The sequence below is a fragment of the Cetorhinus maximus genome, chromosome 3 (assembly GCF_964194155.1).
Source record: "Cetorhinus maximus chromosome 3, sCetMax3.hap1.1, whole genome shotgun sequence".
Classification (NCBI taxonomy): Eukaryota; Metazoa; Chordata; class Chondrichthyes; order Lamniformes; family Cetorhinidae; genus Cetorhinus; species Cetorhinus maximus.
In genome coordinates this window covers 180,135,303-180,162,637 of record NC_135881.1, presented here as the reverse complement: position 1 = coordinate 180,162,637, position 27,335 = coordinate 180,135,303, and the positions used below count along the sequence as shown (strand labels likewise).

The 27,335-nt window shown below is 43.1% G+C and overlaps 1 protein-coding gene across 4 annotated transcripts in view; it reads right to left on the bottom strand.

The window, feature by feature from the left end:
• LOC144679076 (uridine phosphorylase 1-like) overlaps positions 1-27,335 on the bottom strand; it is a 125,789-nt gene that overhangs the window by 61,177 nt on the left and 37,277 nt on the right. For 3 of the 4 annotated variants that reach the window (XM_078539350.1, XM_078539352.1, XM_078539349.1), the window contains exons 2-4: positions 22,193-22,309; positions 21,497-21,558; positions 1,122-1,239 (exon numbers count right to left, since the gene is read on the bottom strand). In XM_078539350.1, the coding sequence (XP_078395476.1) occupies positions 1,122-1,239; positions 21,497-21,543 (165 nt within the window). In that variant the 5' untranslated portion in view covers positions 21,544-21,558; positions 22,193-22,309. Of the gene's footprint in view, positions 1-1,121; positions 1,240-6,293; positions 6,366-21,496; positions 21,559-22,192; positions 22,310-27,335 lie in introns of all 4 variants that reach the window. The other variant, XM_078539353.1, reaches the window with a different exon arrangement.

Genomic DNA, 27,335 nt, shown 5'->3' with positions numbered 1-27,335 from the left:
GCTACTGGTCCTGTGCGAGGCGCAAAAGTGATGTGAGGGTGTTGTGTTTTCCTCCAACTCCTTATGCTTGTCCTTCATCTGGAGCACCATAGCTAGTACTCATCAGCAGATTTCATGGCTGTTTCCATAAGGGCTACTCACTTTGTATAGGCTCCACACCCACCGCACAGTAATCCCTCCTACTACCATTACATCCTTCTCCTCCACTGGTGTCAATTCAGCAACCAATGGCAATCTGCCTCCAGTCCTTCTCCATTCCCTGGCATTATGAACTCATTTCTCCTGCAAACACAGACATACAAAGTGTCACTCGTCTCTCATAGCCCAGCTTTGCATGATAATCTGTGCCAATTTCCATGTCCATCAGTGCACCACTGAGAGATATGCTGCAAGCAGTCATTCAGCATGAGCAATGCAGCATTAACTCTGACTGAGGTCCTCTGGCTTCTGCTATGAGGCTACTCTGCATTTCACTGTTGAGGCTGGTGCCTGGGTCATGCCCGATGCATGGGTTGGCAACCTTGTCTCATTTCATTTGCACCATTTGCGTTATCCAGGGTTGGGAGCCTGCTATAATGAATTCCACTCACCTTGCCTGTCTTCACCAGGTCATTGAGTCGCTTGTGACACTGCACATATGTTCATGTGACACCCTGTGGCTGCCAACTTCACCTGCGATCTCCAGCCATGCCTTCATCATGAGGCTTGCTGGCCTCGTTCTCCTCTTGTCAACTGTGAATAGCACTTCTCTCCATGCCCTTAATGACTGCAGGAACATGTTCAGGGAGGCAACACGAAACCTTGAAACCACCCTTCCTCTAACTCCAGCCATTCCTCCACAGTTACCCTTGTTTAGCCTCCCTTCCAGTGTCCTCTTATGTGTGATGCGTCTGCTGTGAGTGTTGCCTTCCCTTTAAATATGGCCCCTGCATTTGAGCTGCCAGAACTTCCTTCCACCCTGCACCCATTATTGGCCGGCTCCCATGCCGGTCAACCATTAATTGGATGCTAACGGCAAAATCCAATATTACATCCTGCTATCCAGCTGTGTGGTCACACAACCCAATGTCAGCACTTACTCCATTTCAGTAAAATACAGCCCAACCATTCTGAGAGCTTACCTTGACATCTCCAAACATAGCACAGAAGTCATGAGTTTTCGTTCCAAGGTCAAAGTGATATAAAATATCTTCGTTCATTGTTTCAAGATAAGGGTTTGACACATAAACACATTTTGCTCTGCAAGAAAAAAAGGGCTATTGGCTACAGTGCACTTTCATAATAAGCTTTGCTTATTGCTTTAACAGCCATAAAAGGTGCTCGTCATCGTTTGCAATGCATTGTAACCACATTTAAATTTTAATTTATCACTTGATAATCCCAAATGCATTTAAAAGTGAAACCAATCAGCATCGCAACGCAGGCTGCCTTCCATCGATGCTTTAACCCTTTCCCCTAAGTGCACTGTTGAAACAAACATTCAGCATGTCTGAAGTGTTAAGAAATTCCATTTTTGATCAAACAGATCCAAACATCTATCTGTAGTGCTATTTGTTGCATTGCTTTCAGTACAATATTGAAGGGCTGCACACAGGGGAGGAAAATCCTGCCAGTGACTTTATTAAAGGTAAATATCAAGGAAAAGTGAATAATTCTATGGGCTATAATATATTAGAACTTATCATTCTGAACGTGCTTAGAAACCTGGCATCTGTTAATGGAAGGAAAGGAAAAAACATAGAAATCAAAGCAGTAGACAGTGAAAATGGAAATTTAGGGCTGGATTTTCATTACTGAGGCAGGTAGTAAGAGTCAGGAAAATTCCACGCTCAGCCACCTGCCTCAGGGAAAGCACCAGCAAATGTGAGGTCTTCATTTTCGGGGGATGGTGGTGGGGGGGGCGGTGGGTGGGGGGGAAGAAACGGGCAAGCTGGGGTTGGACTAGCTGACTCGGGAAAGGGGTCGTAAGAAGTCACGGGGCTGTCAGGTGCTCAGGTGGGCTGTTTAAGAGGCCTGTCCTGGGGCTGTGGGACGTGGTCCCAGTTAAAATAAAAACACAAAGGCCCTCCAGCCCTCACACCCCACACACTCTCCATGCCCAAACCACCAACCCCTTATGGCCCTCATGCTCTCTATACCAAGCTATGCTCCTCCACCCAGCCCCATGACCTATGCCAAGCTATGCCCCTCCCCAAGACTATCTATTTCCAATACCATAACATCTCCCACCTTTGCCCCTGCCTCAGCTCATCTGCTGTTGAAACAGTCATTCAGGCCTTTGCTGCCTCAAGACTTGTCTATTGTAACTCACTCCTGGATGGCTTCCCACATTCTACCCTCCTTAAATTTGAGGTCATCCAAAACTCTGCTGCCCATGACTCAACACCAAGTGCTGTGCCCCTATAATTTTCAAATTCTCATCCTTATTTTCAAATCTCTCCATGGCTTTCACCCCCTTCCTATTTCTGTAATTTCCATGAGCATATCTGAGATATCTGCGCTCCTCTAATTCCAACCTCTTCTGCATGCCTGATTTTAATTGCTCCACTGCCTCATACACCATCCTGGAGACCAATCTTGAGGGGTGTCCCCAAATGGATGAAACACAGTCCGTTGTTGTTGAGGAAGGATACCAAGGCCTTAGAGAGGGTACAGATGAGGTTTATCTGGATAATATCAGGAATAAGGGACTTCAGTTGTGTAGAGAGATTGGAGAAGCTGGGATTGTTCTCCTTCAAGCAAAACAAATGAATTGGACACGTAATGGTTTGAATTTTGTGGTAATGACAGGAAAACTGTCATTGCTTGTCATCATTATTCTGCTTAACTTGAAAACATTTGGAGTCTGCACAGAATAACATAGGCCAGAATTTTACACTAACCACCGCCCCCATGCCCCCTCCCCTGGCAGGTTATTGGGGAGGGGGGGGGGCGTGAAATTGCACAACAGGATTCCGTCTGGGCTCCTGCCCGCCCTGGCATCAAAGCAATTTCACACTAGGGCGGGCAGGTCCTCAGATGGGAGGCCCGCCCTTGCCCCAAATTAAGGCCTGGTGGCCTGCACATCTCCCTCTCCACTCCTCCCCGCCCAACACCGACACATCTTTTTCTCTGATTCCCTAGACTCAGGCTTAGAAAGCTTCTTGCAGTGCCTCTTCTGATCACTGCAGCACTGCTCCTGGAGGGACTGGAGAGTTGTCAGCCAATCTGATTGGCCGGCAGCTCTCTAAGGTGAGGTTTCCTCTCGAGTGAGGGGCCATAAAATCCTGGCCTTGCTGACAAAGATCTGCAGGGTCAATTAGCTGCTCATAAACAACATGCGCCAAGATATCACTAATCTGAGCAGAGTTGCTATTTGCAGAATTTCTAATTAGCTTTAGCGTTTGACGAGGTGCTTGACCTGGTAAAATTTAACTTTTATAGACTTACAGTTGGTTATTCAAATATTCTAACATTTATTAAACCATTATGGTACTGCATGCAACACGTACTGGCCCTTGGCAACATCATCGAGAGACATGGGGCCAGTTTCGCATTTACCTGGGCAATGCCAAGCTTTACTTTTCCACCACCTCTCTTGACCCCTCCACTGCCTGGGTTATTACATTGCTTGCCCAAGTTGTTGCAATTTCCTCTAGTTACACATGGAGAAAACTGTAGGCATCCTCTTCATCTTCCATCACAAACACCATATACTTGATACTGATTCTATCCTCCCCTTGGCCACTCTCAGGCTGAACAATGTTTTGTAACCTTGGAGACACCCCAAACTCTCTTTCCAACACCGTCATCAAGATCACCTACATCCACATCTGCTGCTGGAACCCTCATCCATTCCTTTATAACCTCTGGACTCAAAATTCCAATGCCCTCTTGGCCAGTTCCCATCTTTTACCTTTGGTAAACTTTAATCTAAAACTCTGCACCCATATCCTCACCACCTAGTCTCGTTGTAACTGGCATATATTTATTCCCAGTCCCATAGTGCATTTGGTTTAAAATTGCTCCTTGTTTAAAACACTCACTTTCTTGCCCCCTTTTTATCTCTATAGACTCCTTGAACTCTATGATCCATAAAAACGCTTGATTACTCTGGCCCTGTCCTCTTGTACATCCCTTCGCTTTTTGCTCTGCCATCGACAGCCATGTCTTCAGCCACCTTGAGCCTAGGGTCTGGAATTCCTTCACCATACCTCTTAAAGACCCTCTGCTCTTTTGAGATTTTTTTAAACTCATTTTTTGATCTAGCTTTTGATCCTGCAAATATCTGCTTCTTTAGCTTGGATTCCTTTACTTTTGACTATGCTTGTGAATCACCTAAGATGATATTTTATGTTGAAGGCACTATATAAAAGCAAGTAGCTGTTGGAGCAGTTAGTGCTAATGCTGGAGTAATTTTTATCTCAAGTTCTTAATTATCATTAAAACGAATAATTAAAGGCTAGGGTGCCTTCAATTATTTTCCATGGTAATTCAATTTTGCCTACTGGAGGCACTAAGACTTAATGTGTAGCATCATTAGAAATGTGCACTCAGATAAATATTTCATGCAGTACTAGTTACAAATAGCTAAGCTAAATAGCTGCAGGGTCCTAGAAAATAACTTAATCTAAATGACAGATAATGTCCCAAAATATTGAGCGTATCTACACAAGCCAGGATTTAAATAAATTCACTACTGTGGCAGAAGTGTGTATTTGAACATGTAAGATTTCTCAAATTGAACATAAAGACGCCAGGAACATTGCAGTTGCAGGCAGTGTGTCTGTCCAAGTCACGCACAGTTGGGCCCGACAAATCTTGCAGTTTGGCCCTCTATGCTTTCACAGAAAGCTCCCAACGTGCAATCTGCGAGTGATGGGTGGGATATCTAGCGACCATTTAAAGAGAAATTTTTTTGATATGAAAATGTTTTGCAGCAGTCGCAGTAATGTTAAAAAAACTCCAAACACCTCATCACTGGCAGGTGGGATGTTGGGGCCTTAGAAAGTCAGGAGGGGGGGCAAAGGAGAGGGGAAAAAAGGAGAGGAAAGGAAAGATTTGCACTTATATATGTTTTTCATGACCACCGGGCATCTCAAAGTGCTTTACAGCAATGAAGTATTTTTTGAAGTATATTTACTGTTGCAATGTAGGAAATGTGGCAGCCAATATGTGCATAGCAAACTTTCACAAACAGCAATGTGATGTGATAGGTGCGATCTGTTTTTTTCAATGCCAATTGTGGAATAAAGAACCTGGCTATTCCTCAAAATAGTGCCATAGGATCTTTTACATCCACCCAAGCAGGCAGATGGAACCTCGGTTTATCTTCTCATCTGAAAGATCGCACATCCAGCAATGCAGCACTCCAGTATTGCACTAGAGTGCTAGCTTTGATTTTGTACTCAGGCCCTAGAGTGGAACTTGGGGCTGGATTTTACAGCCCCCGCTGGCACGCTATTGGCAGTGGCGGGGGGCGGGGGGCATGGGAGGTGGTACATGTAAAATACAAGGGGTGGCAAGTCCACCATCTTCCCGCCACCTCTGAGCTGTCTCCCATAATACAGTAGGTGCTGAAATCAGCCTGCCCACCATTTTTAACTACATAATTAAGAGTCAATTGACCTTGTTAACAAACCAACTGTCCCAGATAATACGCTGTCCACGCCATAAAATGGTTGGCGTGGGCAGGTGGGCTGGCCATTTAAAAAAAAATCTCTAAAGGCAGGAGGGAAGGGTTTGGGGGCACGGGCACTCCATTCAGGAGGTGCTCCTTGAGCACTGGGGAAGGGCATCCCCACACTCCTCAAGGTGTCAACATCTCCCAATTTGTTCCTCCCCCTTGGGCTCCAAAACATGCCCTCGCCACCCCTCCAGTCCAAGCTGCCAATCCATCCCCATCCAAGACCCCCAACTTACCTGGTTTCGAACACCATGGCTGCCTTCTTCTTGGGCCTGCTTGCAGTCAGCTCTGGTTGGCTAGCAGCTATCGAGGGCCTGACATTCTCCCACTGAGGGGCAGATGTCCCATTCCAGCTTGTTTAGCCCTCTGACTGCATGTTATGGCTGTGGGCTATATGGCCCACACCCCTATAAAACCCAGCCTTTGAACCCAAAAATCTTGTGACTCAAGGTGTATGCGCTCCCAACTGAGCCATGGTTGAAAGTATAATGAGGGCCAACCCTGCAAGATATGTTGAGGTCATCTATACACAACTTGGGCACAATTAACACTGGTGGACCCCTTGATTAAATTCTGCTATATTTCAGACCTGAACCCATGTAATCATGCCATACAAGGCTGACATTACCAATTTGGACTCCCAGTGCAGAACTTTGCCCATTGGGATCCTCATACTGAGAATTCAGAGCATGGATGTCATCTGCTGGGAACATAATTTTTAAAAGTTACCTTCATACATTTAAAAACCAATTTAAAAATCAACCCACAAATCATCACTCAATTGACTGTTATCCTCAATAGTCGGCTGACTGCTTGAGCCATACTACATCACAATGAACTACTGCAAGAATCAGACATTGAAATTACCATTAAATAAAGGTTGCTGTTTCTTTCTCTATAAAAATACACTACCACATTTTATTAACTGATAAACAATTATTGATTTGTATGGAAGCAATGAAATTGGAATAATAGCATGTACAGTGAATTGAGGAGCTTGGGCACTTTGGATTCCCAGTGTGTGAGTTACAGTCAAACTAACTAAATAAGAAGTTTGTTAGATATGATTATGGGCATGGCTTTTGACGACAGTGAGCAGTCTCCACAAGAACGGGGATGTTTTAATTCAGAAATGATAATGCTCTGAAACAGAGATCTTGTCAAAACAAAAGCTGTTGCAATGGTACAATGCTCTGCTTTATTAACTCTCAATAAATGCCACACAGTTTAAGGATATTAAGCACTAAGGTTAAAAAGTAATTTAAAAAAAACATGGTGACCAGGTCAAAGGCTGTAACTGTCGAGTATCAGGAAATAGAAATAAAGGAAGAATTTGCATTAATGCAGCACTTTTCCCAGTCTCTGGACATCCTAATGCATTTTACAGCCAATGGAGTACTTTTGAAGTGTGGACACTATAACACAAGGAAATACAGCAGCCAATTTGCACACAGCAAGATCTCACAAATGCTTTTTTGCTTTTTCAGTGATAAAGGTCTTGCCTAGCCATCAAATATGGAGGAAATTCCAGCACCTACACTGAAGGAGGGTTTATTCTTCCAGGAGTTTTCTACGGCCTGTTATAAATTTTCCAATTTATGGTTGCCATGAAAGAATCCAAATTGAAAACACCATAGATCATAATGGCACCAAAGGAGACCATTTGGCCCATTGAGACCATGCCAGCTCTCTAGAGTCCAGTGAGTCCCATTCACCTGCTGTATCCCTGTAGCCCTGCAAGTTTACTTCCCTCAAGTGCACATCTAATTTCCTTCTGAAATCATTAATCATCTCTGCTTCCACCAAGCTCTTAAACAGCGAGTTCCAGGTCATTATTACTCGTTGTGTGAAAAAGTTCTTTCTTATATCCCCGTGCATTTGTTGTATCTCTTGTCCAAAACCTTAAATCTGTGTCCCCTAATACTTGTGCCATCAGCTAATGGGAACAGCTTTTTTTGGTCTACCTTGTTTAATCTTGTACACCTCTATTAAAACTCCCCTCAAGCTCCTTTGCTCCAAGGAGGACAATGCCAGCTTTTCCACCCTAACACTGTAGCTAACATTTCTCGTCCCTGGAATCATTGTGGTGAATCTCCTGTGCACCCTCTCAAAGATCCTCACGTCCTTCCAAAAGTGTGGTGGCCAGACCTGGGCGCAAAACTTTAGTATTGTTTAGTTTAGTAGAGAGTCATATGGGCTCGAAACTTTAACTCCGTTTCTCTCTCCACAAATGCTGCTAGACCTGAGTTTTTTTTAGCATTTTCTGTTTTCATTTCAGATTTCCAGCATCTGCAGTATTTTGCTTTTATCTTATTGCAATACTTTAGTTGTTGCCTAACCTGAGCTTTATAAAGGTTCAGCATAATTTCCTTGCTCTGGTACTCCATACCTCTGTTCATGAAGCCCAAGATCCCATACGCTTCGCTAACTATTCGCTTAATACGTCCTGCCACCTTCAAGGGTCTGTGCACATTGGTCCAAGGTCCCTCTGACCCTGTACACTCTGGAAATGTGCCATTACCACTGTGGGCCAGAACTTCTCAAGAGTGAAAGTCGGGCAGCCCGGAGGTTGCGTAGGTTGGGAGGGGGGAGCGGGGGGGAATCTAGTGTGGATGTGAGGCATCCTGTGGGGGAGGGGGGAGTTTTAGCAAGAGACCTCTGGGGGCTGGTGGAGGGGGGGGGCGCGGTCGGGGAGACCTGTGGGGGAGGTAGTTGGGGTTGGGGGGAGGGGGGGAGAGGGGGTTAGTGGTATGGGATTTCCTGTGGGTTGGGTTTTCAGTCTGGGTCTGTACAATAGTTATCCCGAAGTTAGAAGTTGTTTTAATTCTTCTAACATTTTCCAGGTAACTATTGGTGTAACCCAGTCAAAACCATCCGATGTTTGCAATTTAGATCACATTTTTGGACGGCTTCCAATGCAGGACAATTGCCTAGGGGAAGTTTGCACTTCTGCACAATTGCCGTGCAAACCTTATCTGTGAATTTCCAAAAAGGATTCCTAGGCGCATCTTTGGGATACATCCCCCATCTCTGCTCAAGAGAGAAGACGACTAGCTACACACGACGCCGTACCTTAGTAGTTCCAGAATCACGCCTATGGCCGGAAGTCGGATTCCTCTGGGCCCGTAAAGTGGCGTGACTGTTGTTCGACGCCAGAGGTCTCTCAGCGCTGTTCTTTGTCCGAAAGGACCGTAACACTGGCGCCCGTGTCCAATTTAAGATTTGTCAGATGGCTGTTAACTGAAATGTCCGCATTCCAATACAAAAATTCTGGATCTTTGACCTCACCCAAGAAGCACAGCTGTCCGTCCTCTTGGCATGTAGTCTCGACCTTACAAATCATCTTTAGGTTTTGTGTGTTTAGATGGTTGGCCTTGCACAGTTTACTGAAATGTCCAATTTTGTTACATTGGAAGCACTGGGCTGAAATACAGGACATTGATCTCGCACTTTGCTCCATAACGCTGGCATGGTCGTTCTACTGGTTGGTTAGGGTGTTGCTTCCCTTGGCCTGGAGTGTCCCTGTTTCTGTGCCATTTAACTAACTGGGCTGTGACGTTTCTTTTGTACCATGGCTTACATTCGCCTCTTAAAATGGACCTGTGCTGCACACAGAGTTCACACAACCCAACAATCTGGATAGCTTTCTTGAGGGTTAGATCTTCCTTCACTTGCAGCATGTCTGAGAGTGCGTCGTCCGCTACTCCTACAACTATTCTTCTATTAAGTTCAGATTTTAGGTCTCCACATTGACAGCCTCTGGCCATCCTGTACAGATCATTAAGGAATGAGTCAACAGGTTCTCCTGGTTCCTGGACATGCTAATTAAATTTAGCCTTTTGGGGATTGTGTTACTTCTTAGGTTGAAATAAACATCAAATGGTTTTAGTAGTTCTTCAAACGTAGCAGATGATTTGTTGATTCTTTGTCTAGCAATAATGTCGTCCATTATTGGGCCTACCGAGTCAAGCAGGTAACTAATTCAGCTTTTGCCTTTTCATTCAGGCCTGAAGCAACCATGTATCTAAGGAATCTTTTCCCCCCAAAGTCCCCAATCTTGTGATTGATCTGGGCCTTAGATAAGTCCAAATTTATCTAGAAGAGTGGATTTCTGATCCATGGTTAAAAAAGTTTTAAGGTAGGTTCAACTTTAAAAAGTTGCTGAAATTCAAGATGGCACCACCATTCATTTGAAGACAAAAGGTTTTCCAGTGCATTCCAGCTTTGACAGGCTCCCACTGTAATGGCACTTGTGCTCAGCCCCGAAAAAATTTTAAACAATGACTGTCTGGATCGACTAGTTGCAGACTCCTCCGTTTCAGTGCTATGCTTTAGGGTCACAAAACGTCAAAACCTGGCCTTTAGAGGTCTTTAAAGCTGATTCTTTAGTCACGATTCTTCCGAATTAATGAATTAAATTTATTTTTGTTTTACTCAGAGCGAGCTTGGATGCCACATGTTCAGATGCCAGTTCGGGAATCTGGGTTTTCTGACGGAGTTTTAAATTGCAATTCCTGACCACTGAGCTATTTAAAAGTTTCTCAGGACTTGCTTTATCCTGGAACTTAAAAGCTTTAGCTCAGCCCTGCTAGGTCTGCTGACTCTGCACTCTGGGAATTGAAGCTGGACTTCCAAGAGATCCCATGGAATCTTCTACTGCAGTGAAGAATTTTAAATTTTTGCCTTCAGCTTCTCTTCAGGTCAAAATGATTCTTCAAATGTTTCTTTAGCCTTGTAGGATTTTAGTTTTTCTCAGCATTTTGGGAGGTTTGGGGTTTTTCCATTCACTGCCACCATGTTGTGGGGTATGGATACCTTAATGAAGTCTTTGTAGCCGTAAGTAGGTTAACTGCATGTATTTATTAATTACAAGAACTATATATGTATATCCAGTAAAGGGTTCAAGCTAGGAGCTGTCTCCATGCTTGCTTGTGCACACGGCTCTGTCCAACACTGGACTGACCCCTAGATGTGGGTCATGTGTTCTCTTACATCACTGTGTGATCAATACTGTACTCAGTCCCACATTAACCCTATTATGTACCAGACCTTTATACTACAATTTTTATGCTCAAGTCCAGCAGTGGGACCTGGAATCACAATCTTCTGACTCTGAGGGGTGAATCCTATCAACTAAGCCACAGTGGACAAAATGGAATGTATATTTGTTGCAAAATAGGTATTAATTCTTTAAGTGCTAGCTATTGCTCATCTACCATCATATCTCACCTAGTAACGCTAAAGGTATTTAGAAGACTTTTGAAGGTATGCAGAGAAATTAAAAGAGAAAATGATTTTAGGAATGATTTGCAGAGGAATGTCGTGACAAAAGAATGGCTTCATGGCAAAGTGAAAGAGCTGTCAGTGTCAGAGTCCATGATGCATGGTGTGGGGACATACAGCTGTAGAAGATTGCTCAGATGAGGCAGAGTAAGAATATGGAAAGATTTGACACAAAGATCATGAAATTCATTCAGTAGGAACAGAGGACCAATAACACCAACTTGTATTTACATAGTACCTCTGATGCCATAAAAACCTCCCTAGACCCAAGCCAGCTCATCAAGCAAAGTTCTGAATAAATTGGCATCTAAGGGTGGAACCATGGGCCTGAAGTGTGAACTAATAACCTTGAGGTGGTGCAAGTGTAAATTAGCATTTTCTTTCAGTAGTCAACTGACTGTTTTTCACAACCCCTGAAAACTTTCTTGCCAAGAGCCCAAAAAGGAAGTTTAAATAAGTGTTAATCTGGATGCTGAGGTTGCATAACTCAAGCACCTTACTTTTGATAAAAGTTAAAGTTCCCTTTAGAATAGGGTATCCATTTAAAAGTATTTCAAAGTGCACCCTGCTAGAAATTATTTATTCTTATTGTGACCTGTGCAATATTTGAGAATTAATAAATGCATGAAATTAAAGATGTGTTGAATAGATGGTGAAAGCCAAGATGCCCACAAAGCATGATTATAAAAGTCTATTTGTTCCTTTAAAACTATTAAATATGATAATTCTAGTAGGTACATAAAGTCATGAAAAAACTGCAATTGTATTACAAGAATTTATATTCATATCACTAGAGGCAATTATTCAGGATAGAATTAATAGTCACATGGAAAAATGTGGGTTGATTAGGAAGAGCCAGCATGGATTTCTTAAGCGATAATTGTGTTTAACTAACTTGCTGGGGTTTTTTTTGAAGAGGTAATAGAGAGGGTTGACGAGGATAATGCTGTTGATGTAGGTACATGGACTTCCAAAAGGCATTTGATACAGTGCAGTGTTATAGCTTATGGAATAAAAGGGACAGTAGCAATGTGGATACAAAACTGGCTGAGTAACAGGAACCAGTAATTTTCCGGGCTGGGGAAATGTTTGTAGTGGAGTTCCCCAGGGGCCAGTATTGGGACCCTTGCTTTTCCTGATAGATATTAATGATCTAGAAGCATAAGTCATTAAAGCTGACAAGACAGGTGGAGAGAGTAGTTAATAAAGTATACAGTATCCTAAGCTTTATTAATAGGGGCATGGAGTACAAGAGCAAGGAGGTTAAGCTGAACTTGTATAGGGCACTAGTTAGATCTCAGCTGGAGTATTGTGTACCACTGTAGGCGCCACACTTTCGGAAGGATGTGAACGCATAGGAGACAGTGCAGAAGAGGTTTACAAAAATGGTTCCAGGGATGAGAAACTTCAGTTGTGAAGATAGATTAGAGAAGTTGGGACTGTTCTCCTCAGAGTGGCGAAGGCTAAGAGGAGATTTGATAGAGGCGTTCAAAATCATGAGGGGCTGGACAGAGTAGATAGGGAGAAACTTACCGCTCGTAAAAGGATCGAGAATGATTGGGCACAGATTTAAAGTGATTTTCAAAAGAAGCAAATGCGATGTGAGGAAAAAAGTTTATCACAGTGAGTAGTTCAGGTCTAGAATGCACTGCCTGGAAGTGTGATGGGGGCAGGTCCAATTAAGGCATTCAAGAGGGCACTTGATGATTATTTGCAAATAATCATGGGCAAGGGTACGGGAAAAAGGCAGGAGAATGGCACTGAGTCATAATGCTCATTCGGAGAGCCGGTGCAGACACAAAGCGCCAAATGGCCTCCTTCTGCACCGTAACAATTCTGTGATTATGTGAAGACATTCAGTTGTATCAAAGTGCCCTATCACCAATTGCCTGGCATAGAATAAACACAAAACATAGGAATTTAACAGTGGGATAAAGCAGGACAAATCCAATACGGCAAATTATTGCCCCATCAGTCCACTCTCAATCATCAGCAAAGTGATGGAAGGTGTTGTTGACTGTGCTATCAAGTGGCACTTACACAGCAATAACCTGCTCGCAGATGCTCAGTTTGGGTTCCACCAGGGCCACGCAGCTCCTGACCTCATTTCAGCCTTGGTCCAAACATGGACAAGAGAGCTGAACTCCAGAGGTGAGGTGAGAGTGACTGCCCTTGTCATCAAAGCTACATTTGACTCTGTGGAAACAAGGGGCCCTAGCAAAACTGGAGTCAACGGAAATCAGGGCAAAAATTCTCCACTGGTTGGAGTCATACCTAGCATAAAGGAAGGTGGTTCTGGTTGTTGAAGGCCAATCATCTGATCACTGCGGGAGTTCCTTAGGGCCTGACCATCTTCAGCTGCTTCATCATTGACCTTCTCTTCATCATAAGGTCAGAAGTGGGAACGTTTACTGATGATTGCACAATACTCAGCACCATTCGCAACTCCTCAGATGCTGAAGCAGTCTATGCTCATATGCAGCAAGACCTGGACAATATTCAGGCTTAGGCTGATAAAGTGGTAAGCAACATGCGCGTCACACAAGTGCCAGGCAATGTCGATTTCCAAAAAGGGAGAATCCAATCATCTCCCCTTGACGTTCATCACTAAATCCCCCACTATAAACATAGTGGGGGTTGCCATTGACCAGAACTGAACTGGACTGGACCAGCCATATAAATACTGTGACTACAAGAACAGGTCAGAGGCTAGGAATTCTGTGAAGAGTAGCTCACCTCCTGATTCTCCAAAGCCTGTCCACCATCTACAAGGCAGAAGTCAGGAGTGTGATGGAATACTTTATGCTTGCCTGAATAAGTGCAGCTCCAACAACAAATCAAGAAGCTTAACACCATCCAGGACAAAGCGGCCTGCTTGATTGGCACCCCTTCCACAAACATCCATTCCCTCCACCACCGACGAACAGTGGGGGCAGTGTACACCATCTACGAAATGCACTGCAGGAATTCACCAAGGCTCCTTGGACAGCGCCTTCCAAACCCATGACCTCTACCATCTAGAAGGACAAGAGCAGCAGACACATGGGAACCTGTTCCCCTCCAAGCTACACACCATCCAGACGTGGAACTATATCGCCATCCCTTCACTGTCACTGGGTCAAAAACATGGAACTCCCTTCCTAACAGCATTGTGGATAGATCTATACCACATGGACTGCAGCAGTTCAAGAAGGCAGCTTATCACCAACTCCTCAAGGACAATTAGGGATGGGCAATAAATGCTGGGCTAGCCAGCAATGCCGACATTCCATGAAAAAAATTTTTAAAAAAAAAAAAAAAATACCCTGCACATAATTTGGTTAAGGTGCTTACCAGTAGCTTAACACCCTCATGATGTTTTCCTTGGCTTTTAATCAAAGGAGCTCTCCTACTACTTCTGGCTCCATACATTGGTCCCATTACCAAATTTATAAGGACCACATCTAAGGTGTCTTGGGCAGATGTCTAAATCAGTCTCAAGACTCCTTGAGCATGCAAATTTCAGACCTAACACTTGCAAAAAGACCCCATTTACAAATTGGTCACCTCATGATTGGGCAGGCTGCAGGTCTGCTCTGCTCAGAATTTTTCTGTGGTTCCAATGGCCAATAGCCAAAGTTAATTTTTTGTAATAAAAACAAAAAGTGCTGGAAATACTCAGCAGGCCTAGCAGTATTTGTGGAGAGAAACAGAGTTAATGGTGGGAATTTTCCAGCCCCTCACGCTGGTGGCAGCTTCCAGTCCCGCAGTCGTGAACGGAGGTTTCAATGGCTCGCCAGCCCCTGGGGGGTGGGGGCAGGAAGATTCTGGCCAACATTTCTGTCAATTGGTGACCCTTCCTTAACAATTTGTAAATTTGATTTTTCAATAATATTCTTTTATGGAGCCAGAAGTAGTAGGAGAGCTCCTTTGATTAAAAGTGAAGGAAAACATCATGAGGGTGTTATGCTACTGGTAAGCACCTTAACCAAGTGGGCTGTTCTTTGTCTGATCGCCACTGTTAAGCAACTCACTGCCTTGTTTACAATATACAAAAGCCAAAGAATCACTGCGGCTACTTTCTTTGAAGAATTTCTAAATCACTCAGTGGAGTCTGAATTGTTACTCACAGATACTCTGGTGAGAAGCTTGCTCTGATATTTCTATTGCCCAGTGACTCTCCATAAAAGACATGGGAAAAGCTGCAATTGGAGCTTCTCATAAATAGGAAACCACTGTCAAGTTGATGGTTGCAACAATTTCTGTGATGCCACAGGTTTAAACTCAATAATTTTACATTAATCGGATATACTTAAACTTGTCTCAAGATCATCTGCAACCGGAATGTGCAAATACTATTCTTATTGATGTGGCACTTTTTGCCTTTGAAGATTAAATGACAAAGTTTAACATATTTGGTAGTACTGTATGAGATTTGGAAAATTGCAGCTCAAAGCTATACTTACAGGATATATCAATTCTACCTTGACCAGTTTAATTCTGCACCTCAATGACAAGCAATGAAATAATAGCCTGGATCTTCCAGCCCCAATAGCAGCAAACGCAGAGAATATTTAGGGCCTGCGTGAAGAATGGCCACGTGGGCTATCAAAGCTGAGGAGGCAGGATGGATGGAAATAAACATACAGGCAGATGAATCGGGGGGCTATTTGCAATGAAGACACCACCAAGAGCGATCCCACAACCAACGGATCAGATCTAAGTTCTGCAGTTCTGCCACATCAAGTCGTGAATGGTGGTGGACAATTAAACAGCTCACTGGAGGATGAGACTCCACAGATATCCCCATCCTCAATGATGGAGGAGCCCAGCACATCAGTGCAAAAAAATAAGGCTGAAGCATTCGCAACAATCTTCAGCCAGAAGTGCTGAGTGGATGATCCATCTTGGCCTCCTCCAGAGGTCCCCAGCACCACAGATACCAGTCTTCAGCCAATTCGATTCACTCCACATGATATCAAGAAACGGGTGAAGGCACTGGATAGTGCAAAGGCTATGGGCCCCGACAATATTCCGGCAAAAGCACTGAAGACTTGTGCTTCAGAACTTGCCGCACCCCGAGCCAAGCTGTTCCAGTACAGATAAAACACTGGCATCTACCCAGCTATGTGGAAAATTGTCCAGGTATGTGCTGTACACAAAAAGCAGGAGAATTCAAACCCGGCCAGTTACTGCCCCATTAGTCTACTCTCAATCATCAGCAAAGTAATGGAAGAGGTCATCAACAGTGCTATCAAGCGGCACTTGCTTAGCAATAACCTGCTCACTGACGCCAGTTTGGGTTCCACCAGGTCCACTCAGCTCCTGACCTCATTACAGCCTTGGCTCAAACATGGACAAAAGAGCTGAACTCCCGAGGTGAGGTTAGATGACTGCCTTTGACATCAATGCAGCATTTGACTGAGTGTGGCATCAAGCAGTCCTAGCAAAACTGGAGTCAATGGGAATCAGGGGGAAAACTCTCCACTGGTTGGAGTCAAACCTAGCACAAAGGAAGATGGCTGTGGTTGTTGGAGGTCAGTCATCTCAGCTCCAGGGCATCACTGCAGGAGTTCCTCAGGGTAGTGTCCTCGGCCCAACCAACTTCAGCTGCTTCATCAATGACCTTCCTTCCATCATAAAGTTAGAAATGGGGATGTTCGCTGATGATTGTACAATGTTCAGCATCATTCGCAACTCCTCAGATATTGAAGGAGTCCATGTCCAAATGCAGCAAGACTTGAACAATATCCAGGCTTGGGCTGACAAGTGGCAAGTAACATTCGCACCACACAAGTGTCAGACAATGACCACCTCCAACAAAAAGAGAATCCAACCATTGCCCTTTGATGTTCAATGGCATTACCACCACTGAATTCCCCACTATCAACATCCTGGGGGTTACCATTGGCCAGAAACTGAACTGGACTAGCCATATAAATACTGTGGCTACAAGAGCAGGTCAGAGACCAGGAATCCTGCGACGAGTAACACCTCCTGACTCCCCAGAGCCCGTCCACATCTACAAGGCACATGTCAGGAGTGTGATGGAATACACTTGCCTGGATGAGTGCAGCTTCCACAACAGTCAAGAAGCTTGACACCATCCAGGACAATGCAGCCCACTTGATTGGGACCACATCCACAAACATTCACTCCCTCCACCACCAATACACAGTAACAAAAGTGTGTGCCATCTACAAGATGCACTGCAGGAATTCATCAGTGCTCCTTCGACAGCATCTTCCAATCCCACAACCACTACCATCTGAGAATGGGGTTGAGAAACTTATCAGCCATGATTGAATGGCGGAGCAGACTCGATGGGCCAAATGGCCTAATTTCTGCTCCTATGTCTTATGGTCATCTAGAAGGGCAAGGGCAGCAGACACATGGTAACACCTTAACCTGGAAGTTCCCCTCCAAGCCATTTATCATCCTGACTTGGAAATATATTGCCGTTTCTTCAGTGTCACTGGGTCAAAATCCTGGAACTCCCTTCCTAACAGCACTGTGGGTGTACCTACACCACATGGACTGCAGCGGTTCAAGGCAGCAGCTCAGCACCACCTTCTCAAGGTCAACTAGGGATGGGCAATAAATGCTGGCCCAGCCAGTGAAGCCCACCTCCTGGGAGCCAACTTTTTCCAGAACATGGAACTTGCTGTTCACCAAAAATGGCTCCATGTGAGCCCACACTGTTGGTTCCACCAAGACTAGCTTGAGCTGTTTTCCTGGTACTTACCCAGTTATTTACATTGATTCAATTAGGGCTGATCCTAACAGGTGAAGAGTCTGCTCAGACGTGCAGCCCTTTAAATCAGGAGTGTCGAAGCACTTCAGCACCCCTGCCTCTACTCGCCAACACCCACGTTCTCCCATACCATGGCTGAGTGATAGGGAACAATACTGGTGAATGGTTACTTTTCAGAGTGGAGGGAGGTATACAGTGGGCGTCCCTAGGATTCAGTACTAGGACCACTGCTTTTCTTGATCGATATTAATGACACAGACCTGGATGTACAGGACACAATTTCAAAATTTGCAGATGATGCAAAATGTGGAAGTATTGTGAACTGCGAGGATAGTGATAGTCTTCAATTGGGAATTAACAGGCTGGTGAAATGGGTGGATACATGGCAGATTAAATTTAATGCAGAGAAGCATGAAGGGATTTTTTTGCAGGAAGAGCAATGAAGGGTAATATAAAAGCAAAGGATATAATTCTGAAGGGGTGTAAGATGAGAGAGTTTGGGGGTCAATATGCACAAATCATTGAAGGGGGCAGGGCAGGTAAATAAAGTGATTAGTGAGACATATGGGATTAATAGAGGCATGGAGTACAAAAGCAGAGAAATGACGATGAAAATTTATAAAAGTGTGATTTGGCTTCTACTGGAGTATTGCCTCTAATTATGAGCATCACGCTTTAGGAAGGATGAGAAGGCATTGGAGAGGTTGGAGAAAAGTTTAACAAGAATGGCTCCAGGGATGAGAAACTCCAGTTATAGGGATTGATTGGAGAAGCTGGGCTGTTCTCAAAGAGAAAATCAAAGAATATTTGATTGAGGTGGTCACAGTTGTGAGGGATCTGGACAGAGTAGATAGGGAGAAACTGTTCCTGTTGCAGAAGGATCGAGAACCAGGGGACACTGATTTAAAGATGCAACAGCAAAAAGAACCATAGGCAACATGAGGAAAAACCTTTTTATGTAGAGAGCAGTCAGGATCTGGAATGCACTGAGAGGGTGGTGGAGGCAGATTCAATTGTGGCTTTCAAAAGAGTGGGGGAACTGCTCTTGCAAGCAGGTGGCACCGATGCACTCATTCTGTGTTGTAACCATTCTATAATTCTGTAATTGTCCTCCTCATTGCAATAGTTTTCAGGTAAATCTGCCTGCATGCAAGTTATTTTTATTACCGTCCTTCTTGCCCCCTCAGCTTTGGTAGTCCATGTGACCTTTCTTCAGGCAGGACGTATTCCAGCACAGGGTGGCGATGTATCATGTTTTCAATGCTGAATCACTGGGGAGAATCCTGATGGTTCAACACTTAATGGAAAAAAGTTTGTTTTCTCAACATGAGATCTTTAAAAAGGCGTAGGTCATTCTGCCCATTTGTGATCATTTCCTGTTCACTTCCTTCACATGCATCAAATTTTCAACTGTGTAAAAGTCGGTCACCCTATTCCATCATTTTTAGGGTACAAATCTTTGGTGATGCAATACTCCAACATAGCAAGTCTTGCCATACAGTTAAAATTGACAGCAGTCAGCCTAGCACATAGTATACTGAAGATGTGAAATCTAAAACGAGCCTGATCCAATTATTTTAATGGAATGGATTCAACAAAGGAGAGAAAGCCAAATATTTGTAGTATTCAGGGTGTAGATATCGCTGGCAAGGCTGACATTTTTTGCCCATCGTTTGTTGCCCTGAAAGGATGGTACTGGCCTCCTTCTTGAACCACTGTGTGATGTAGTGATTTGGTTTGATACAAATGAGTCAACTACATTGGTGTGGGACTGGACTTTCCTTCACTAAAAGACAGTAATCAACCAGTTGGATTTTTCCAATAATCTAACAACTTCAGGGTCACTTTTATGATTTGTATTTATTTTTTAATAATCTGAATTTAAATTCTCAAACTGTCATGGTGGAATTTGAACTCATTATTAAACCAGGCTGAATTACTAGCCCAGTAACATAACCACTACACCACTGTACACAATAACTCCTGTTTTTGTACTGTATTTGGTGTACAATTGCTTCCTGTATCTAGATATTATCAAATGGTATGTGCTGTTCTCAGCAATATAATTCTTTTCAGATTTGCATTATCTGTATTTCAGATTGATGTAGCTTTGTTCTATGCACAAGGTTAGGAAACTTAACCAGTTTGGAATAAAGCTAACCAAAATTGTAATCTAACTTTGCTGCTTTAAACTGGCCCCAAACTCCAACTTCAATGAATTAATCATTCTGGCTTGTACTCCTAGCTGACAGTAGGCTGGCAGGCTGTAAAGATTAAAATTCGCTATTTCAATGAGACATCCATTAGTAGCTACGGGTGGGGGAAGGGATAAATCTGCTGACACTGAATGTGGTATTGCATTGACAAGAATAATACAAGTCAAGCAGCAGAATTGTCCATTTGGTCTATTAGTGGTGTGATACAACAGTGCTGTGCTCAACTAGCAGTCTGCAGCAAGAAGAAAGATTAATTTTGCTGTCACTCCTCCAAACAAGTCATAGTCTGGTTATGATTCATGGTTAGGTCAACACTGAAGAATGAAATTTGGTACTATAATTTTAACATGCTGCCCAAAAGCAGCAAAATGGCAGTATGCCTCTATCAGTTATTTAATAAAAGTATAAAAATGTGTTTAAACAGCATTTGTAAACATTATACATTTTATTAGATTTGAATGTTCCAGGCCCTCTTTAATAATAACCACTACCATTTTGAAATCATAGTCACAGCTTTAAAGCACCTCTTTTAATGGAAATACGAAGCAAAATTAGAATGAGTAACTTGAGAAAATTACATTACTGCATGGACACCAGCTTTGCAGCACTTCACAAAATGAGAAGAAGATTCCACCACTGTCAGAAACTACTTAGGTTGCTCCAAGAATGAAGTGGGCACTTTCCATCCCCCACTGGTGGTAGGGTAATGGCCACCCGCCATTATTGATGCACAAAAAACCCCAAAAATTTGAGATGACGATTCACCCCAAATGCTGAAGGATTTGCATCACTCCAACATCAGCTTTGCCTGCCCTTACGTGTCAAGAAATTATTGGATCTATGACATGAATACAAATGAATCTTGCTATAGCCATTTAAGGCTGCTACGTTCATGTTTCAGTCATGACATGCCACTCAATCTTAGAGCTCAAGAGCACAGGTAAGCTGTTCCTTTCATAAATCTTTTATTTAATGTTTTACTTTTTTCCCTGTCTTTTTCTCTCTCTATATTTCTCTTTCTGCATTTAATTTCAAGTACAGGGTGTTCAGGAGGTCCCAGACACCCTCACTGCGATGGTATTAGCTTGTGCTTCCAGCAAATTGCAGTGCAAGAATAATAGAATCTGAAGAGGAAGCGAGGAAGGAAAATCCAATTTATTTTTTCATTGGATGTGGGCATCGCTAGCTAGGCCAGTATTTATTGCCCATCCCTAATTGCCCTTGTTCAGAAGGCATTTAAGAGTCAACCACATTGCTGTAGGACTGGTGACACATGTAGGCCAGACCAGGTAAGGATGGCAGATTTCCTTCCTTAAAGGACACTAGTGAACCAGATGGATTTTTACAACAATTGACAATGGTTTCATGGTCATCATTAGACTTTTAATTACAGATTTTTATGGAGTTCAAATTTCACCACCTGCCGTGGCCCCCAGGTCCCCAGATTACTAGCCCAGCAACAACACCATTATGCCATTGCCTCCCAGTGCACTACCCAGGAAATTTCTGGGCCATGCATGTACACAAGAGAGCATCAACCAAAATCTATTGCCAACTTAAGAAAACTATGAGTAAGAAGATAATTGTTGCATTTCTTACAGGTAAGTCATCTCCTTCTTGCATGGATCTTTGTTGCTGCTTGCCATTTTGTGATCTGAATCCTTTGAAAAGAAGGAAGTCATTCATGTAGAGATAAATGTAAACATATCATATATATATTGATCATCTGACTATTTGTACCATGTGTTGGCCTAGAATGACAGACGTTTCCAGCATAGGCAGAGACTATTTGTCCCATTGAGCGGAATCCTGTACAGGTGAGAGGGGTCTCAGCCGCCGACTGCAGAGCCAGCAAGACACCTGCATTGCCTCTTTTCGAGGAGACATGCGCATCCTTTACCACTCAGCCACTTAAGGCCATCTGTGGGCCTTCCCCGGGATCAAGGACCTCTTGGGCAGAAGTCCTGCTTGTCGAGAGCTGCCAGACAATCAGAGGTCTGCAGTGCCACTGGAAAGGTGGTGACTGCTGCCGGTACTACACTCATCCAATGCCTCGGATCGAGGGACGGACCCAGGCACACGTCATTCGCAGCAGTGTTTGTAAATTTACGGCCACCTCCTGACTAACTCCCTAACCAGAAGGGACAGTCTTTCCCTATTCCTTCTATCAAAATCCTTCAGAATAGTAAAAGCCTCTATTTAATCTTCTCGTACCCTTCTCTGCTCCAGTGAAAAGTCTCAATATCTCAAGTTTCTCCCTTTAACTACAATTTCCCATTGTTGCCATTCCATTACCTGTCGATGTTTTCCTGAGTCTTTTGCAGTCCTCCTTGTCAATCTTCCTATTTGTTTGTTGTCATCAAATTTTGAGATCGTGTTCCAAATACCAAAATACAAATCAGTGATCTATACCTAGAATAAAAGTAGATTGTTTCAAATAAATGTGTTCTCCTGCAGTATTAAAGTTGATAATATGTACATATCTATATTTTGGTTTCTGGCATGATTCAATAATCAAAAGCAGTGCTATTTACCCCATTAATTCTGATGAGTGTTTTTGTGGCGGCAAGCGAATGCAGGTAGGGGAGAATTGGTAGGTGGTCCTTGGGGTATTTTGCCTAGCCTGAGTGTTCTGCAGATGAAGAAGTTTGAGAACCACTACCATACATTAAAAATATTTATTCATAGTCCACTAAATGTGTGCATACATCTAGTCTTAAGTTTGCCTCAATCTAACTTGCATGTCACACCTGGGTTCTCTGGGCAAAGGTAGGGAAAATGGGCCACGAAATGACCACGTCGCTCAAGTAGCTTCTTTAGTGTCAACCACAAAGCTCAACCCACACTCTCTGATGATTAACACCCTATCCTTCACATCACACATTGTATTTAAACGAGGAAGTGGGTGCCAGTGGGACTTTTATTAAATAGTAAGTCTTCACAATGAGGACATGCTACTTCGTGTCATGTGGCACTATCACCATGCTAACTGGGATAGATTCAGAGCAGATTAACAGATCAAAAACTGGGCTTCAATTAGGGACTGCAGGCGATCAGCAGCAACAGAATTGCATTCAACCACAATCTGTAGTCTCATGTCCCAACAATTTCTCTCATTCTGCCTTTACCATTAAGCCAGGGGGCCAACCCTGATACAATGAGGAACGTACGAGAGTATATTAATACAAAGGAGCTTGCTTAATTGGCACCGCATTCACCCCCTTTACCACCAGTGCACAGTAGCAGCAGTGAGTGTCATCTAAAAGACGCACTGTAGCAACTCGCCTAGGCTCCTTCAAGAACGTCTTCCAAACTCTCTACCACCAAAAAACAGGGCTGTCCAACATATGACCCGCGGACCACAGTATGGCCCACCAACCACCTCTAAAAAATGAAAAAGTACCATGCTGTTACCTTAAAGTTTCAATTTCTCTGAGGATTCATGGATTTCCCTCCAGCTTTTCCCAAAGCTGATATCTAAAAGTGGAAAATGGGTGCAAGAGCTGAGTCTGTGCTGCTGCAACCAGGTTAGTGACTGGGACAGGGATCAGGAATCAGGAATCGGTGGTGGATCACTCAGAAAAATAGCTGCAACCATGAAGAAAGCGGTGAGAGAGAGAGAGAGAGAGAAAGCGGTGTGAGAGAGAGTGAGAGAGAAAGTGAAAGAGAGGGAGAGATGGGGAGGAGAAAGGAGGAGATACAGCACCATAAACACAGCAAAACACGTCAAAGCACTTCACAGGAGCAATTATCAAACAGAATTTGACATTGAGCCATAAAGAGATACTGTATTAGGGCAGAGGTCAGTTTGAAAAAGCATCTTAAAAGGAGGAGAGAAAAGATAGAGATGTGGAGGGGTCTAGGGAGGTAATTCCAGAACTTGGGACCTAGACAGCAAAAGGAATGGAGATAATCAGCTACGTGTCCTCCAAGTTGCTCTAACCAGGATTCAAGTGTTATATTTGTTGTCTGATTCTATTGTAAAAACTACTTGTTTTGTACTGAAAAGCAAAACTGGTATAAATTTTAATGTTCTGTGGCTTGTTGTAAATAGTTGATCAGATTTGTGAAGTGCCAGGTGGTAAGGAATGCCTCAATGGATACTTCATTTCCAATCAATAGTCCATTAAGTACAAAAGTGCTTTAGCATATCAGATATCACGCATAGTAGAAGCACTGCTGCCTCACTGGAATTATGTGCTTGTGAGAATCAGGATTTCTCTGTCCTCACTTTACCCATCTTTTCTTGCGTTAGTCAGTCTTCCCTTGGATGTCCATGCTGATCCATCACTGCTTCAACCGAGATTGGAAGTCCCAGCTGAAAATGGGTAGTATTGTTGGGTCAGAGAAAACGGGAAGATTTGGGCCTACATTTCTCCATAGCTCTGCAAACTTTCTCCCTTAAGCTGCTAATGCAATTCCCTTTCGAAAGCCACTATTTAACTTGTCTCCAACACCCTTTAAAATAGTGCGTTCCAGATCCTAACTACCTGTTATGTAAAAACATTTTTCCTCATTCCGCCGTTTTATTTTGCCTATCACATTAAAATCTGAATCATCTCTTTCTTGTCCCTTCTGCTAATAGGAACAGTTTCTCTGCATCTACTCTGTCTAGACCCTTCATGGTTTTGAATCATTCTATCAAATCAGGATCCCATATGCCCTTTTTACCACTTCTTTAACCAGCCCTGCTACTTTTAACAATCTGTGCACGCTGCAACTCCTTTATAATTGCACCCTTTAGTTTATATACCTCTCCTTGTTCTTCCCACCAAAATGTATCATTTCAAACTTGTCTGCCTTAAATTTTATCTGTCACTGTCAGTTCATACCACCAGCCTGTCCATGTCCTTTTGAAGTCTCTCACTATCCTCCTCACAGTTCACTTTACTTCCAAGTTTTGTGTCATTTGCAAATTTTGAAATTGTACCCTGTACACCCAAGTGTTGAGATATATATAAATCTCACGAAAAGAGGTCCTAATCCCTGGGGAACTCCACTGTACCCCTTCCTCCAGTCCGAAAAACAACCACTCACCATAATGAGTCCCATCACTCAGCCTGTTTCTTTAGCTTTTTCGAACAAAGGCTTAACATTTGCAATTCTCTAGTCCTCTGGCACCACCCCCATATCAAAGGATGATTGGAAGATGAGGGGCAGTAGCTCCACATTTTCCACTTTTACTTCCCTCAGCATCCTTGGATGCATCCCATTCAGTCCTGATGACTTAACAACTTTAAGTACTAGCAGCCTTTCTAGAACCTTCTCTATCAATTTCTGCACATCCAGTATTTCAACTACCTCCTTTTTCACCATGACTTTGACAGCATCTTCTTCCTTGTTAGAAACGGATGCAAAGAACTAATTTAATACCTCAGCCATGCCTACTGGCTGGGCCAAGTGGTCTCTTTCTGTGCTGTAAACTTTCTATGATTCTATGAGTAAATCCCCTTTTTGATCCCTAAAGAGGCCCACTCTTCTTCATACTGCCCTTTAATTATTTATATGCCTATCGAAAACTTTTGGATTCCCTTTAATGCTAGCCGCAAGTTTCTTCTCATACTCTCTTTGCTGTTTGTATTTCCTTTTCCACTTCCCCTCAGAACTTTCTACATTCAGTCTGGTTCTCACTTGTATCATCAAACTGGCACCAGTCATACACCCCTTTTCCTGCTTCATCTTTAATAATTTGATAAAGACCTCTATTATGTCAACACTCAACCTTCTCATTTCAAGAGACATCCAGCGTGTTCATCCTTTCCAGATAAGTATAATCTCAAGCAGAGTGGTACAACACAGGGCAACATACAATACAGGCCATCGTGTCTGTGCCAGCTCTTTGGAAGAGCTATCCAAATAGTTCCTCACTCTTCTTCTCTTTCTCCACAGCCCTGCAAATTGTTCCTTTGCTAATGTGTATCCAATTTTCTTTTTGAAAGTTATTATTCAATTGGCTTATGTGTTTATCCAGCTTCCCCTTAAATGCATCTATGTTATTCATCTCAACCACTTGCTATGACAGCAAATTCCACATGCTCACCACTTACTCAGTTTCTCCACACAACTGCAACCCTCTAATCCCTGCTATCATTCTGGTAAATCTCTTCTGCACCCTCTCCAAGGCCTTGATGTCTGTCCCTTCCTCTTAGATTTATATTTAATATTTTGACAAAATAAAGCTTGTTTCCCTCCCTCTTGCCATGATCTTGGCTCATGGGGCACATGGGACCCCTCCCTTTCTTATCTTCCAGCATTGCCTGTCTTCTACCTTTAATCATTACCAGAACTTTACACTGACCATGCAAAATTGCTCCTAAATTAAGCAAAAGGTAGATAATGATTCATCAGATATGTTTATTGTACTGTAGTTCACAATGCAATTTTTATGATAATTAAGTTTGCAGTATTCTGTGCTTATCCCAGCTAAGGAGTGATATAAATGATGATAACCTAAGAAAGTGCTGACAGAATGTGAAGCAAACCATGTGTACGCAGTGATAGCGAAATTCTGCTTGTTCCATCAATATTAATGGAAGCATCCTAACTCCTTAATGACAGATGGTGGTTTTGCTAAACTTCTGGCACATGTACAAGGGAAGGTCTGCAGTTATCCATGTAAATACATGGCACGGCCAGTTTGGCATCTTTGTGTACCCAGGGAATCAGAATTATAATGTCAGTAATAAATATGACATGATGATTTGGATGCACTTTAGACTTTATACTTCTGATACCGTCCTTGTACGTGTTTCTTGCCAGTTTTCTAATACAGTGAACAGAAGTGTGCACAGTGTGATCTAACACAATTTCAACACAAATTTAGCATATCTCTATTTTTCAATTCTTCTTCTAGAAATAAACCCTAGCACTTGGTTTGCTTGTTTCAAAACGGCCATATCAACTTGTGTCGCTACTTTTAGTGATTTGCATGTTTGTACTCACAGGCCCCTTTGCCCCTATTACATTTAGATTCTTAATTTCCAAGTATTAAGTGACCTCCTTATTTTTCTTACTAAAATGTAATACCTCACACTGATCTATGCTGAAATTCATTTGCCAATTATATGCCCATTCTACAAGTTCATTAATGTTGTCTTGTAATTTCTTGCAATCTTCCTCACTCTTGGCTATCCCTCCCAATTTGGTGTCATCTGCAAATGTAGAAGTTGAGTTTTGATTCCAAAGTTGAAGTCATTAACATAAACTGTGAACTGTGGTCCCAGTACTGATCCTTGTAGGTCCACACTTTTACGCCTACTGTATGCTAAATAGCTACCCCCATTACCCCAACACACTATTTGTCTTTCAGCCAACCACTTTTCCCCTGACTCCGCCAGTTCTGACCTTGCTCATTACTCTATTGTGGGGCACCTTATCAAAAGCCTTATGAAAATCTAAATAAACTATACCTACGCGTTATGATATGGCATGTGGTAAT